The sequence below is a fragment of the Vipera ursinii genome (assembly GCF_947247035.1).
Source record: "Vipera ursinii genome assembly, chromosome: 4".
Classification (NCBI taxonomy): domain Eukaryota; kingdom Metazoa; phylum Chordata; class Lepidosauria; order Squamata; family Viperidae; genus Vipera; species Vipera ursinii.
In genome coordinates, this window is record NC_139514.1 from 8,079,059 (window position 1) to 8,095,139 (window position 16,081).

The 16,081-nt window shown below is 42.4% G+C and overlaps 1 protein-coding gene across 1 annotated transcript in view; it reads right to left on the bottom strand.

Moving 5' to 3' along the window:
• Positions 1 to 16,081, bottom strand: part of DLG2 (discs large MAGUK scaffold protein 2) — a gene marked incomplete at both ends in the record, with an annotated part of 1,055,326 nt that overhangs the window by 815,667 nt on the left and 223,578 nt on the right. The window contains one exon of the mRNA XM_083362102.1: positions 10,641 to 10,712. Coding sequence (XP_083218228.1) covers positions 10,641 to 10,712 — 72 coding nt within the window. The remainder of the gene's footprint in view (positions 1 to 10,640; positions 10,713 to 16,081) is intronic.

The following is a 16,081-nucleotide window of genomic DNA, read 5'->3' on the forward strand; positions in this document are numbered from 1 at the left end:
TGGTTAATTATTCTCACTGTCAGGAAATTTCTCCTCAGTTCTAGGTTGCTTCTCTCCTTGATTAGTTTCCATCCGTTGCTTCTTGTCCTGCCTTCAGGTGCTTTGGAGAATAGCTTGACTCCCTCTTCTTTGGGGCAGCCCCTGAAATATTGGAACATTGCTATCATGTCACCCCTAGTCCTTCTCTTCATTAAACTATATGTATATGTATATGATATGTATATGTATATACCGTGTGTATATCTGTGTTATGTATATATATATGAGTAGATATATACTTTCTTTTGAGAGAAGGCAATCGAATTTCATTCTTAATGTGGGCCAGTTTGCTCACAGTAAAAACTGAGAATAAAGATTATCTTTTTTTTTAATCTTCAATAAAAATTCGGATCAATTCATGAGGAATAATGGTTATTAGCCTCCATGGTACTAGAACTACCCCTGAAAGCCCCCTCTGGGTCCCTCGAAAGCCTCCTTGTGCAATTGTTTGGCACTGCTTTTTTCTTAAGCAGATGGTGAACTATTTGTAGCTTTCAATGAAATTATCTTGGTTGTAGGAAAAAACCTTCAGCAATACAAAACTAAAAAAAACCCTCCAGAGTATATTAATATTAAAAGCCACCTTCTTTAAACCAAAAAGGCACAGAAATCTTAATCAGCATTTGCTAGCAATCCAATATAAGGTAAGGTAAAGGTTCCCCCGCACATGCGTGCTAGTCGTTTCCGACTCTAGGGTCTGGTGCTCATCTCCGTTTCAAAGCCGAAGAGCCAGCGCTTGTCCAAGGACGTCTCCGTGGCCATGTGGCCGGCATGACTAGACGCCAAAGGTGCACGGAACGCTGTTACCTTCCCACCATAGTGGACCCTATTTTTCTACTTGCATTTTTACGTGCTTTCGAACTGCTAGGTTGGCAGAAGCTGGGACGAGTAACAGGAGCTCACTCTGTTACGCGGTGCTTGGGATTCGACCCGCCAAACTGCCGACCTTCTGATCGACAAGCTCAGCGTCCTAACCCACTGAGCCACCGCGTCCCTAATACAATATAGGAAGTCCTCAATTTACAACTTAGTCACTGAAAAAAGTGACTTATGACCATTTTTCATGCTTACCATTGTTACAGCATCCCCATGGTCACGTGATCCCCTCTGGCGACCTTCTGACAGGCAAAGTCAATGGGGAAGCCAGATTCACTTAACAACTGTGTTATTACCTGAACAAATGCCGTGATTCACTTAGCAACGGTGGCGAGAAAGGTCGCAAAATGGGACAAAAGCTCACTCAACAAATGTCTCGCTTAGCAACGGAAATTTTGGGCTCAATTGTAGTTATAAGCCAAGGACTTACCTGTGCTGGATATATTAACCAGAAGTTGCTGAGGTCTTCCTAATATTTCCCAGTAACTGTACATTCAACCAGAAAGATCAACAGAACAGAAAAATGTGTTTAATACAACATGTGCCGTTTATATATTCATTCCAAGTGGTGTTCTTCATCATCTAACTTATCTCCAGAATTAGTTAGCTAATGTGGTGTGAAAGGGATTGCAAGGCGGGGAGGTGGGGGTGGGGAATGAAGGCACTGTGTTGTACTGTGCAAAAACAACTCTTGTATTTATTTCACCAATAAATTGTATTTTTTTTTTTTCAGGAAAAAGAGATCTTATATCTTATAGATGATTGCACTGCACACACCCTTTTAAAAATATAAATATACAAAAGCTACATACTGTATTTGTTACACAGTATAAAAATTACATTAAACTCTGCTGGATGGGTCTTTGATTATTTTTTTTATATTTTAGAGAAAACAAAACAAACAGCGGTGCATAGAGAGCAGATGAAGAAAATGAAAGAATAATGCGCAAATAAGTAAATAAGGGATCAAAAAATGTCAAGGAGATTAGCTTTCTAATACATCATTAGTAAATTATCAGTGGTTGAATCTAATCTTTAAATGAATAATAATCAGTATTAAGCTTTATTATTTATTTATTTATTATTTGGATTTATATACTGCCCATTTCCCGAAGGACTCAGGGCGGTTTACAGGGCAATTAAAACAATACAATATACAAAGTTAAAATAGTATTAAATTAAATAGCCCCGAAAATTAAAAACTAAAAACTAAAAACCCAAACCCTCATATATATATATATATATATATATATATATATATATATATATATATATATATATATATATATATATATATATATATATATATATATATATATATATATATATATATAAAATATTAGCTTGGTTTAACAGCAAATGGGCTTATCTACAAGTATATAAAAATAAATGTGTATTGTTATACATACATATGCATTCATATATAAGACCAAGGGTCTTCAGACTTGGCCCTTTTATGACTTGTGGATTTCAACTACCAGAATTCCTCAGCCAGCGTGCCTGGCTGAGGAATTCTGGGAGTTGGTCCACAAGTCATAAAAGGGCCAAGTTTGAAGACCCCTGATCTATAATCTCAAAGACAATAAAATCATATCACATCTAATAGTAGCATATAAACAGTATACAGATAGCCCTTGTTTAGTGACTGCAATTGGGGCCGGGCTACTTAATCATTAAGCAAAGAAGTGGCAAAGTCAGGGGTCTTCAAACGTGGCCGTTTTATGACTTGTGGACTTCAACCCACAGAATTCCTCAGCCAGGATGCTTTAAGACAGGGCTTTTCAACCAGTGGTACGGGTATCAGCTGTGGTACATTAGCACCTGGCAGGTGGTACACAACCATCCTAGAAAAGTGGTAGCAGGGGAGGGGAATGAGCTGAACCGGTGGCAGCACCACACAAGCCTGAGTGAGAGATGGCTGGAACTGCAGGGCTGTCAGGGCTCAGCGGAAGTGCCAGGATCAGCGCTTCTTCGGGGCTGTCAGGGCTCAGAGGAAGCGCCAGGATCAGCGCCAGGATCCAGCTGGAGCTCAGCGCTGATCCTGGCGCTTCTGAGCCCAGAAGAAGCACCGATCAGCTGGAATGTTGCAGCATCTCCAGGGTCTTGTGATTTACATTCAGATGCTTGGCAACTGATTCATATTTATGATGGTCACCATGTCCCAGGGTCATGTGAAGTGACCAAAACCTGCTGCAACCACCCAGCAGACGGGGGGGGGGATAAAAACCAAACACCCCCCGCCCCACCCCCACTGCCAATCCTCAACAGAAATGCTCACAACAATGAAAACCTCGGACAGGAGGAAGAGCGCCGCCGGGCGGGCAGGCAGGTTTCTTGCTCGGCTGTGGCTTGGGGGGCACTTTTTTCAGTGCCATTGTAACTTTGAATAGTCACTAAGGGAACTGTTGTAAGTCGAGGACTACCTGTACTTCATCACTTTTTCTCCTTTTGGGTGGGTCATCATGTTTTTGACACCTTGCTAGTGACTGGTGGTACTCAGATGTTGCCATATCCTAAAAGTGGTACAATGGGTGAAAAGGTTGAAAAGCCGTGCTTTAAGACAGGGGTCTTCAAACTTGGCCCTTTTATGACTTGTGGACCTCAACTCCCAGAATTCCTCAGTGTGCCTGGCTGAGGAATTCTGGGAGTTGAAGTCCACAAGTCATAAAAGGGCCAGGTTTGAAGACCCCTGAGCTAATGTTTTATTTCCCCCCCCCCAGGGATCAGATGGGGGAAACTGTTGAGTATTAAAAGAAAACTTAAACACTTTTTGTTACATACTCCTGTTTTTCTCAGCTCTCATGCCACACACACACACACACGCACACACACATACACATACACAAACCTATATGCATTTACAAGAAGCAACTGAGAAAGAAAAAAATAAACATTTGGTATAATTAGTTGTGATGTCATCCATATTAGACCACAAGCCCCTGCTTGTACACCAGGCTGTAAAGTGACAGCAAACACTGGACAGGAGAAATGACAAAGGGGTGGAAAGATTAAGAGGTGTAGTTGTAACGTGTGTACTTGGTTATTAAATGTCAAGATTGATTTCCACCCCATCCTGCCTCACCCCAAAGGTTCCTTTTTGCTCTGCTGGCTGATCCATAGCATCTGATAGATCAGGGATCAGTGCTGTTACACAACCATCCGTCGCTGTAAGCTATCATTTCATCTCCATTTCCCCCCCCTCATATTTGCTAATTGCTCCTGTCCTTACGACCCCTGATACCATTTAGCAGCTCCCATCTGTCCAACTGGCCCCCGTAGGATGTCCTTACTCACACCCACTTCAAACCGGGAGAGCCTAAATTCTAATTAATTGCCAGAGGAGGGGAATTTATCCGAAAATCTGCCTCCTTTACAGTGATTTTTATAAGCATCTGAGATATGACGTAGTCCTAAGATTCTCTATACAGGGAATCAAACGCACAAGCACAGTTGAGTCCCAAAATTTCTGTCGCTAAGTGTGACATTTGTTAAGTGAGTTGTGCCCCGTTTTACCATCTTTCTCGCCATAGTTGAACCACTGCAGTTGTTCAATTTAGTAACACGGCTCTTAAATGAATCTGGCTTGCCCATTAACTTTGCCTGTCAGAAGGTCGCCAAAGGGGATCAGATGTCCCAGGGACCACTGCAATTGTTATAAATATGAGCCAATCCTAGCTCTCTGTAGAAGGGGAGGGAGGGAGGGAGGGAGGGAGGGAGGGAGGGAGGGAGGGAAGGAGAAGGGATGGAAGAAAGAAAGAGAGGGAAGGAAGGAGGGATGGAGGGAGTAAGGAAGAGAGAGGGTGAAGGAGGAAGGGATGGAGGAAGAAATGAAGAAATAATAAAGGCGGGATGGAGGCAGAGAGGGAGGGAAAGCAAGGAAGGGTAAAGAAGGAAGGGAGGAGGGAGGAGGGAAGAAGGGAGGAATAATAAAGAAGGGAGGAAGGGAGGAAGCAAGGAATAATAGAGAGGGGAAGGAAGGAAGGAAGGAAGGAAGGAAGGAAGGAAGGAAGGAAGGAAGGAAGGAAGGAAGGAAGGTAGGAAGGAGGGAGGGAGGGAGGGAGGAAGGGAGGAAGGAAGGAAGGAAGGAAGGAAGGAAGGAAGGAAGGAAGGAAGGAAGGAAGGAAGGAAGGAAGGAAGGAGATGACCCACACAAGGTGTTGGGAGACCAATAGATCAGGTTGGCCTGGAGAAAATCTATGCGGTTCCTAAGAGTCGACCCTGATTTGATGGCACCTAATGGACACAATCTGGAGAAGGTCTATCTCTGTGGTCACAAAGAGTTGAAACTGACTTGAAAGAAAAGAATCAATCCATACAAAGACCCAGGTCTCTGCAAAAGACTTTAATGTTGGGAAAGACGGAGAAAAAGAGAAGAAGATGAGGGCCCACAGGGGTCAGTTAGAGGGGGACAGAGCATCATTGGAAGAGCTGAAGGGCCAACTTAGGGACACTTCGCCATGGAGAAACTCTATTTATGTGGTCGCTCAGAAATGACACCAACTTGATGGCCAATAATCTACCAATCCACTCCACAATTACTACTTTGCTTAACACTAGGCTGGCTACGCTATTTGTCCTTTTAGGAGTATCCCTTTTTTGAAGAAACTTTTTTAAAAGTCAGATGGGGCAGGAAGCCTGGCAGTTGCCAAATCCACTGGCAACTTGGCCCAGAAGGACGCCAGCTTGTAACCTCCAAATGTTTTTTGCACAACTGTCTTCCTAATCTCCTGTCACTTTCTAGGCTGGCACGAGCTATGGAAAGTTACTCAGAGAGTCCTACAAGGTGCCCTAGAAGAAATCAGGATGGCACTTGAATGTCAGCCAGGAGATGTTACTTATCTTATGGTTACTCTGAGTTAAAAAAAAAATTAAAAAATACGGTGATTGATGGCTGGCACTGTGAGAAACCCTAACAGCCCAGCCTTAATGAAAGCTTGCGGTTTATAAGCTCCTTTGCAAGCAACTCCACATTTTTGACAAGTTGCAGAGATTCAACGATTTGATGGAACTGCATAGAGGGGGGCATCATTTGCAGACTCTCGTGGTCTGCGTAGATTAGCAGTCCTGGCAGGAGAAATGTCTTCTTTAGAGTGTCACAGAAACTTCTTATCTCCTTTTCTTTAATGCCAGAGTGTTGAACCTTGACAGCTTTAAGACTTGTGGACTTCAACTCCCAGAATTCCTATTTTCCAAAGCACCTGAAGGCCGGACAAGGCATAACAGATGGAAACTGATCAAGGAGAGATTCAATGCAGAAATAAGGAGGAATTTTCTGACGGTGAGAACAACCAACTAAAGCAGACATCTCAAACACAAGGCCCGGGGGCCAGATCCGGCCCGCGAAGTGGTTTCATGTGGCCCCCGAAGCCATCCTGGAAACAGTGAGGGAACGGTCCCCGCTGCCTTGGCCCTGGCCCAGAGACCCTCCTTCTGCCAGAGACCCCCAGATCTGTCCCACTCCTGCCCAGGCCCCCATAGGCACCCTTGATGCGAATGATGTAGAGCTGGCCATGCCCACCCAGTAGGCCATACGCACTCCAGCTGCGCCCACCCAGTAGGCCGCGCCCACCCTGGCCACACACCCCCGTCCCCCCGAGGGCAACCACAGTGCTGATGTGGCCCTCAATGAAATTGAGTTTGACACCCCTGAACTAAAGGAACAGATTGCCTCCAGGAGCTGTGGAAGCTTCATCATTGGAAGCTTTCAAGAAGAGACCGGACTGCCGTCTGTCAGAAATGGTGTGTAGGGTCTCCTGCTTGGGCGGGAGGTTGGACTAGATGACCTACAAGGTCCCTTCCAACTCTGTTATTCTGATTCTGATTCAGATATGTTAGGCTGTAACCGTTGCCCATAACATCCTGACTTTCTGTATATTGTTTGCATCTGCCACTGATTTGCAACTGAAACATTAGTGTTTTTTTTTAAAAATAAACAGCATTCCAGTTAGAACTTAGCAGGGCATTAAATAATGTTGTGTAATCTTGCAACTAATATGAATCAGCTACATCAGAGACCTTTTGGGCACCAGGGACCGGTTCTGTGGAGAGAGGTTTTTCCACCAACCGGAGGGTGCATGATTTTGTGTGCTACCTGCATCCTGCGGATGGGGCTTTGCTTGTTTGTGTGGACCAGTTGCTGGCACGGACCTGGGGTTGGGGACCCCTGAGCTACATGATACTACCCCAAAATCTACCTCTAGCTGGCTTTCATTGCAGGGAAAGGAACTAAACTGTGAAGCCAGCCTGTGACCACAACTTGCAATTTTACTGCCAGCTTCTCCATGGACTTGGCCCGTTGGAATCCAGCTGTGACGTGTACAAATGGTGCAAACTAAAGTGACCCGGGACACTACAATAGTGATAAGCACCCATCGGTTGCAAAGTGCCCGAATCTTGACGCTGAAATGGCAGCAATTGTGAGAACTGATTTTAATGTTATTGTTTGCAGCACCACTGTAACTTCAAACAGCCGCTACACAAATCAATCATTACGCAAGGACAACTCGGACACTTAAAAAAATCACCTAAATATGTTCCCATTCTTGTCCCTTTATTCTGAATGAGGCATATATGGGTAACCCTCAACTTACAATGTCCATTTGTAGTCATGCTGGCACTGAAAAAGTAACCTATGATCATCGTTCACACTTATGATGGTCCCGTGATCAAAATTCGGATGCTTGGCAACAGGTTCGTATTTATGACGGTTGCCATGTCCCGGGATCACGTGGTTTCCTTTTGTGACCTTCTGGCGAGCAAAGTTAATGGGAAAGCCAAATTTCACTATAACAACCATCTTTACTAACTTTAACAACTGCCGCTCGTTCACTTAACAAATGTGGCGAGAAAGCTTGTAAAATGGGGCATAGCTCACTTGAGAAAGGTCTCACTTAGCAACACAAATTTGGGGCTCAGTTGTGGTCGTTAGTCGAGGACTGCCTGCATCTGATATGAAAATTAGTCAGTGATAGAAGAGAACATACGGTCGGCTATTTGATGTGTAAAGATACGTTTCCTCTGGCAGCACAAAAAAACCAACAAACAAGAAAGCAATTATGTGGGTTAAGCTAACCTAGGATAACGTCCCGTTCTGACCTCAACTGAATGATTTCTGTTATAGCAAACCTTGCAAAGGATGAATGCAGCCCTTTCTGAGTTGTCTTGAGGGACGACAGCGAGACAGCAGGCACGGTTCAAAAAACAACGTTTATTTGGGCAGAGGTCCCGGGCGAAACAATGCCGGGAATCTCTCGTATTTATAGTAAACAGGGATAACAACAACAACTCTCAAGAACCAATAAACAGGCAAGAATCTCCCGCCAGACTAGGACACCCAATAAACAGGAGACCGGCTGAAGGTAGGCGCGGCTGAGGCGGCTTGTTGCCGGGGCCAGCTGGCAGCTTTGACAGCTCCGGCCGAGCTGCACATGCGCGGTTCTCTGGAGTTTGACAGCTGTCAGTGTACTGCGCATGCGCGGCAGTTTGACAGCTGTCAGAGTCGGCCGGTTTGACAGCTGTCAGTGCACTGCGCATGCGCGGCAGTTTGACAGCTGTCAGAATCGTCCGCTCGCCGCATGGTGTGGGGGGGGAATGCCGCGGCAGCCTTTTGACGGCTGTCAACAGCTGCCGGGGATCCCTTACGAGTGTGAGGGGTTGTTTTGTGTCAGAATATATAACACTTTCTGATACCAGTCCAACGAAACCAGCTGTTTCCAACCTTTCAGCCTCTATGCTGAGCCTCTGAAAAATCAATTTTTGCCCCTCACTGCTTTGTAATCAGCAAGCGAGATGAACTGGAAAAAGCGACAACAAAGGACTGATGACAAGAAACAACAACTAAATACAGAGGAATATTCAATAGTACTGCCACCTCTTCAAAGACGGCCTTGCTCTCTTCTCAGTTGTTCAAATACATTAAAAGTATTCAGGTAAACATTTTTTTTTAAAAAAAAATCACCCTTGGCATCAAAAACGGTATACCGGTAAAAGGAAAAATCCGGAACAGTGTCCTACAGCCATAGTCATTTTTTTTTACTTCGGCGTGCAGATGATAAAAGTAAATAATATAAATTTGTCTAACAATAAAGCTTTTTTTTTTGCCGGTATACTTTGCACATTTCAACATTCATTGTACATTTTCCTGATTGTTATAATCATCTCAGCAACATGATCAAGTTATAAGCATGTTCGCTTGTTAGTGAAGTATTTTTTTTTTGTCCTTAATTCTTCTGATCAGTTTGTACTTACTGCTTCATACCAATCTACACCAACAGTTTAAAAGCTTATTTGTAAATCGTTCATTAGGATCAAAGATTTCTGGGTAGAAGGAGAATTTATTGATGTAAGGATATAAAATAGTACAGCACTAGCGTCTTTATGTAAAACGTCTGTATTTTAGCTAAACTACACCACTAATTACACTGCTGGAGTGCAAATATTGTCTTTCTGTGATGGTGCCCAAACCTTTTTAAACATAAGGTCAGTCCTACAAAAATCTGGAGACGTAAATGCATTATCCATTTTCACAGGATTGATTTAGTTCTATCCAAATTACTGTTTTCTCATCATAAAATGGTAACATCGTAGTTTAGAAACCCTGAACAATCCAGAATGAGATTTGGTTTTTTGACATCGACACATTTTCTGCATAACTTGGGGGGCCATTGGAAATAAATCAGACAAGAGACTGTTTTAGAAATCAAAATTTATACACCTCCAATATTCCACCCTGAAACCTCCTGCTTTTGACCAAGAGGTTCAACTGCTTCACACTGACCACCAAAATCAAACTTCCGCTTTTCAGAACACATTTTTAAGTGGGTTGCACGGCACATTGGCATATTTGTGATAATACTTCAACCAACCCTTATTTGTGTTAACAGAGGCATAAATCACACTCAGCTTAATAAGACATTAAATGCACTGTGTGCACAAATTTGCAGCTGCAGCCTGAGGTTGGAAATGGGCCATCTGAAATGTGAACTACATACAGTATAAACAAAAATAGAGAGAATCACAAGAGCAGAAAAATGTTTTTCCCCATGAACTTATGCTAGCCATCACCAGCAGAACAATTACAGTTTTCCCCAATCCTATTCTGGTGGTGATCCTTGTTTAACAACTGCTTGCTCAATGTCATTGAAGTAGCCGTTTTATTGGACGTGTATTTTTGGCCCTTGCAGCATACCCAAGTGATCACAATTTGTCACCTACTCTGCTGGATTCCCTCAATCAAAATCAGTGGGAAGCCAGCTGGAAGTCGAAAGTCATGGTTACATGAGTTCTTCGCTTAATAACTCGCGTGGTCCTCGCTTAATGACAGCAACCAGGATTGCCAGAACTGTTGTCACTAAGTAGTGTGGTCCTATGATTTTTTTTTCCAATTTACAACCTTGTCACTTAAGGACAGAGCTTCCGATTAGTGTTGTTAAACAAGAACTGCCAGTCCTGAAAACTAGCAAACTAAATATTCTGCAGATTGCACGCTTGCAAAGAATTACGAAAACTCACAGCCAGAGCAAAAATTGCTAAAGCTAAATTTCAGAAGGAAATCTATGTAGATTGATGTGTGTCAGGTTCACTCCATTGGGGTTTGGGAGGCTTCTTTCAGAACATTTTTGATTTTATTGCTAGGTCCTTGGGTCCTATTTCTAGCACACATCACTTTCCATCTTTCTTTCAAACCACCACACCAGAGAAGAAAGAGATGAAATATTCTCACTTACAGAATGTTGAATAGGCATCCATCCTGGCGATTCGACTGAACATTTGTGAGCAGGACATCTTGTGTGACTCTGCTGCAAACAATTCAAAAAGAAAAGAGAGAGGTTTGTGTAAAATTACCCAAACACCGTAAGGCCTTCCTCGACTTACAATCATTCATTTAACGACTGTCCAAAGTTACAGTGGCACTGAAAGAAATGACTTATGACTGTTTTTCAGACTTATAACCATTGCAGCATCCCCCTGGTCACATGATCAAAATTCAGATGCTTGGCAACTGATTCATATTTATGACGGTTGCAGTGTGCGATCAACCTTCTGCGACCTTCCGACAAGTAAAATCAGTGGAGAAGCCAGATTCACTTTGCTAACTTAACAACTGCAGTGATTCACTTAACAATTGTGGAAAGAAAGATTGCAAAAATTAACAAAATTAACACTTAACAACAATAGAAAATTTTGCCACACTGTGGCACTTTACCACAGAGAATCACTGTGGTTGTCATATTAGTAACACGGTTGTTAAGTGAATCTGGCTTCCCCATTGAGTTTGCTTGTCAGCAGGTCGCAAAAGGTGATCACATGACACCGGGTCACTGCAAACCGTCATAAATATGAACCAGTGTTACCAACACGAGTTATTTGGTACCGTCCACAAACATGGCCATCTTGCCATTAATTCTAACTCCAGATCATTTATCCACAAATTAAAATGCACTCACCCTACTTTGTGTATCTCATTGCTTTTCAGAATTACCCATTTGTTTGTACTCTCTATTTTCTATTTTTTAGCCCATTTCCTATCCTTGAGAGCCTCTGTCCCCTTATCTCACATCAGCTGAGTTGCCCAAAGGCCTTTGGGGATTTCATCAAAGACATTTCAAAGTCTGTATGCATATAATATTTATTGGATCGTTTTTGCTCAAAGAAGAATCCCAGATGCTAACAAACAAGAGCCTCCATGTTGCCCTTCCCAAATTCAGCCTAGAAATTATATCACCATCTAATATAATTAGATGGTGATAGTTTTGCCAAGCTACTGACGTTACAGGTAGTCCTCGACTTACGACCACAACTGGGCCCAAAATTTCTGTTGCTAAGCGAGAAAGTTATTAAGTGAATTTCGCCCCACTTTACAACCTTCCTTGCCACAGTTCTTTAAGTGAATCGCTGCAGTTGTTAAGTTAATAACACAGGTGTTACAGTACGTGCATCTGGCTTCCCCATTGACTTTGCTTGTCAGAAGGTCGCCAAAGGGGACCACCGAGGCATTGCAGCCGTCATAAATGTGAGTCAGTTGCCAAGGGCCTGAATTTTGATTACATGACCATGGGGATGCTGCAGTGGTCGTAAGTGTGAAAAACGGTCATAAGTCACTTTTTCAGTGCCGTTGTAATTTCAAACGGTCACTAAAGAACTGTTGTAAATTGGGGACTAGCTTTAGTCCTGGATTCTCCTTTGCAATATAAGACGCATATGTCCACAGCCATTCCCTAGCACCGTGGTGGCGAACCTATTTCACTCGTGCCACAGGTGGCACGCAGAGCCCTCTCTGTGGGCGCGCGTGCCGTCACCCCAGTCCTAGGCCTTCAGCTGGGTTTTATAAAAGCTTTTCACTTTAGGCCTCTGCCGCCGTGTGCCAAAAAAAAAAAAGGTTCAATCAATCAATTTCAACTTCTTGCGGGGGGGAAAAAAAACAGATCTCGCAAAGTTGGAATTGATTGATTGAGCTTTTTAGTCCCACCCAGTCTGCTGTTACCACCGCAGCCACGCCCACCCAATGGGCCACGCCCACCTAGCACCTGAGGATACATAAGTGGGTTTTGGGTTGCAGTTTGGGCACTCGGCCTCTAAAAGGTTCGTCCTCACTGCCCTAGCATAACAAAATATAACGAGAGAAGAGGGAAATTATTGTCTCCGCTTGAACTTTTATTCTGTGTTATGCCTGCAGTTTGTTAGCATGAGATCAGTTAATATCTAAAAGAATGAAACATAATTTAACATCCAGCTTCCTGCAGATAGAAGACATCTCTTCTCCACAAAGGACAACGTGAACGTTTTCCTTGCTGTTCATTGCAACTTAATTTTTATTTATCCAAAGACAATGCACCAGCTGAAATTAATAAAATCAAGGGCAATTTTGTAATTGAATTGTAACAGCTCAAGATGATTTAACTCTGTTTTCTAATTGCACCATAAACTACCCTGTGTGATCAAAGAGATAGAAAATTAATATTCCACACAGAGGCTGATATCTAACTTCTGGTGTTTAGCAAGATATTCAATAAAAGATGGAGGGCGAGTAATAGATTTGAATTTATCGCAAGATCCCAGGAGGATTATCTTTAGCTTCTCACTCTCAATTAGCAGCAATGTTAATTACATGTCAGCAAGTCCAATTCAACCTCTAATGACACAGGCTCCCCATTGTATTGCTGCCTAAATTATATTATTGCAATAAAGAGCACATAGTAGTAAACAGAGAGGATTTTTATGGAGAATTTGAAATGTGTCCTTCACAGTGATTCCAGCTCACCGATCTTGACATTATAATTCTCTACTTTCCCATCTGGAAATATGACCTTTCTTATACAGAAGGATACCAAATGCTCTTCAATTTGGGACATCCTGTATTTATTTGCTTGGCAGAGAAATGTCCATGATTGAAGAACTGTAAACATATCTTCAAATATTGAATACAAGTAATCCTTGACGGGTCTATGACAATTTGCCACGGACAACTCATCACAGACAATTTGCCATGGACAACTCATCACGGACAACTCACCATGGACAACTCAGCACAGCCAACTTGCTACGGACAACTCGCCATGGACAACTCAGCCAACTTGCTATGGACAACTCACCACAGACAACTTCTTACAGACAACTCACCATGGACAACTTGCCACAGCCAACTTGCTATGGACAACTCACCAGGACCAACTCACCATGGTCAACTTGCCACAGCCAACTTGGTGTAGGACAACTCACCATGGTCAACTCGCCACAAGACAACTCGTTGTGGGACAAAAGTTACACTAATATCAAAAAAATAGTGACATAGAATCAGTGAAGAAAGGATACTAAAAGAGGGACAGAATAAAATGTGAATGGCAAAAATTTAAATAGTTTTTTATTTTAAATAATTAAATAGAATTGTTAAATTGTCCCGCAGTCTGTTGTCCCACAGCTAGTTGGCTGCGGTGAGTTCGCTGTGACAAGTCCCATTTCCGTACTTGACTAACAAAGTTAATGGGAGAATCTGGTTATGCTTAATGACCGTGTGTTCCACTTAACAACCTCAGTGATGCACTTAACAACTGTAGCAAAAAAAGGTCATAAAAGTGGGCAAGACTCAGTTAATCACTGCCTTGCTTAGCAACAGAAATTCTGTTGGCCCCACTTCTGGACATAAGTTGAGGACTACCTATAATAAAAGAAACACCATACAGGTAGTCCTTGACTTACAATAGTTCATTTAGTGACCATCTGTAGTTACCACAACTCTTACCAGAGTTGTTAGTTACCAGAACAGAAGAGAATTTATTGGCCAAGTGTGATTGGGCACACAAGGAATTTGTCTCCTGTGCATAAGCTCTCAGTGTACATACAAACAACAAAGTGATACGTCTTGGATCATAAATCATAAGTTACGAACAAAAATTGATAAATCGTAATATATCAATAGGAGAAGGTAGTAGAGAGATGAGAGGTGAGAAAAATTAGATTATCCAATTATTACCCAATTATGAGAAGATTATCCAATCTACTATCCACCCTAGTGAGACCACACCTGGAATACTGCAACCAATTTTGGTCACCATACTACAAAAAAGATGTTGAGACCTTGGAAAAAGCTGAGAGAGGAGCAACCAAGATGATCAAAGGCCTGGGTTTGGCTAGTCTAAAGAAAAGAAGAAATAGGGGAGACATGATAGCAGTGTTCCAGTGTCTGAGGGGCTGCCACAAGGCAGAGGGGGGCAGGTTGTTCACCAGAGCACCAGAGGAAAGGACGAGAAACAATGGCTGGAAACTGATCAAGGAGAGAAGCAACCTGGAATTAAGGAAAAATTTCCTTGTCACTTGTCTGAGATGGTATAGGTTCTCCTGCTTGAGCAGGGGGCTGGACTAGAAGACCTCCAAGGTCCCTTCCAGCTCTATTCTATTCTATTCTATTCTATTCTATTCTATTCTATTCTATTCTATTCTATTCTATTCTATTCTATTCTATTCTAGTCCTCGACTTACAACAACTATACATTTAGTGACCATTCGAACCTACAATGGCATTTTTCACACTTACAACGGTTGCAGCATCCTCATGGTCACATGATCAAGATTCAAGCATTTGGCAGCTGACTCCTATTTATGATGGTGCAGTGTCCTGCGGGTCATGCGATCACATTTGCGACATTCTGACAAAGTCAACAGAGTAGCCAAGTTTGCTGAACAGCCATGTGACTAACTTAACAGCTGCAATGATTAACAACTGTGGAAAGAAAGGCCGTAAAATGAGACAAAACTCACTTAAGAACTGTCTTGCTTAATAGCAGAAATGTTGGGCTCAATTGTGGTCGTACGTCGAGGACTACTTATAATCCAATAATGTAATCTTGTATTCAGTCCCAGTGAATTGACTGTATTAAGCTTACATTAAGCTTAACTGAGCTTCCTTATTCCTGACCTGTATTTAGAACTAGAATGGGACAATTTGCCACATCATACACACCCCATGGCCATTTGCATAATTTGTTTAATGATTTTATTCCACCATTTCTTCGATATTAGGGTAAGGCTTGGGCCACAGCGAGTTGTCCCACAGTGAGTTGGTTGTGTCAACTTGGCCTTGGCAAATTGGTCACAGAGAGTTGGCCATGGAGAGTTGTCCATTTAGAGCTGTGATAGAAAGCTGCGTATCATGCTGTTAAAAAGTATATATTAAGCATGAAACTGAAATCTGCAAAATCCCACAGGCAACTGAGGGCCAAGAGGCATTTTCCCCATGACACTACTTAATTTTGCATTTTACAGAAAAATCCTTCCTCTCTGTCTAGCCTCTTTCAACAATTTGCCAACCCCAATTCATAATCACATTATAGCTTCAACGGTACAGCTATTCTGTAACTCAATATATAGATTGCTGTACCGATCTTAAATATAATACTTGTTATGTGCTTATCCAATGTTTCCATTAACATATCCTTCTCCACGTATAATAGGTTTGCCGAAGAGATTACTCAGTTCAGTTCACAACAATTTAAACTCGTAGTTATTTCCTTAAATTAGACATCCCTAATCTGGATATCATCCAAGTGTGTGGACTTCAGTTCCCAGATATCCTTAAGCCAGCGCTGACATGGTGAAGAATTCTGGAATGAGAAGTCCAGACAATTGGAGGTTGGGAAAAGTTGTATCTTAGCATAGAATAGAATAACAGAGT